We start from the raw sequence: 1,116 nt of genomic DNA, 5'->3' as shown, positions 1-1,116 counted from the left end.
GTTGCTGACCTGGGAGAGCAGATTGACAACCTGCAGAGAGTCAAGCAGAAGCTGGAGAAAGAGAAGAGCGAGCTCAAACTGGAGCTGGATGATGTTGTGTCCAGTATGGAGCAAATTGTCAAGTCCAAGGTACGTGTGGTGTTCTGATAGCTTTCTAGATAACATCCATCCATCCATTTTCTTTACGCCCTCCCCACTTAGTGGAGTCGGGAGGGGGTACTGGTGCCTATCTCCAGCTAACGTTCCGGACGAGAGTCTGTGCCCTGCGACAGTCTGGCGACCTGTCCAGGGTGTACCCCGCCTCTCGCCACAGAGACACACAACCATGCACACACACTCACTCACACCTAGGGACAATTTAGAGAAAAAAAATTGACCTGACAGTCATGTTTTTGGACTGTGGGAGGAAACCGGACTACCTGGAGAAAACCCACGCATGCACAGGGTCAACATGCAAACTCCATGCAGAAAGACTGGGGCCAGGAATCAAACCCAGAACCTTCTTGCTGCAAGGCAACAGCTCTACCAACTGTGCCACTGTGCAGCCCCTTTCTAGATAACAACCTCAGCAAAAAAAAATACTATGCAAGGTCTGTGATATGTGCACTATTTCTTTACAGACCATCCTGGAGAAAACTTGCAGAACTTTAGAGGATCAAACAAATGAATACAGAACAAAATGTGATGAATACCAAAGATCTCTCAATGACTTCACCACCCAGAAAGCCAAACTTCAAGCTGAGAATGGTTAGTCTTTTTTCCCACTTAGAAAATTAATGGTTTTCTATAAAAAGGCGTGCACATGTGAACGTTTTTACATCTACAGATGAGCTTTCAAGACAAATGGAGGAGAAAGAATCACTTATTTCTCAGCTCACCAGAGGAAAAAATTCCTACAATCAACAGCTTGAAGACCTAAAACGACAACTGGAAGAAGAGATAAAGGTATGAAATAATTTCTGGATAATATAGAACAAATTATTATTTTTTAAATTTTATTTTACAAAAAAAGAAAACAAAGGTTAAGTCATATATCACATATAATTTATCTTGACCTCAGGCCAAGAATGCATTAGCCCATGCGGTGCAGTCTGCTCGCCATGACTGTGACCTCCT

The 1,116-nt window shown here is 43.3% G+C and overlaps 1 protein-coding gene across 1 annotated transcript; it reads left to right on the top strand.

Moving 5' to 3' along the window:
- Nucleotides 1-3: 3 nt before the first annotated feature.
- On the top strand, nucleotides 4-1,113 carry LOC106944381 (myosin-6-like; the record flags this gene model as incomplete). Its single annotated transcript, XM_015027503.1, has 4 exons — nucleotides 4-129; nucleotides 621-747; nucleotides 827-945; nucleotides 1,061-1,113. Coding segments are annotated over 4 exons (425 nt in total), but the record flags the coding sequence as incomplete, so codon positions are not given.
- Nucleotides 1,114-1,116: the final 3 nt, after the last annotated feature.

Source organism: Poecilia latipinna, unplaced genomic scaffold (assembly GCF_001443285.1).
Source record: "Poecilia latipinna isolate Pla-1442-1.1 unplaced genomic scaffold, P_latipinna-1.0 Scaffold8794, whole genome shotgun sequence".
NCBI classification, from domain to species: Eukaryota; Metazoa; Chordata; class Actinopteri; order Cyprinodontiformes; family Poeciliidae; genus Poecilia; species Poecilia latipinna.
The sequence above is the reverse complement of the archived record's forward strand: the minus strand, read 5'-3'. Positions and strand labels throughout refer to the sequence as shown.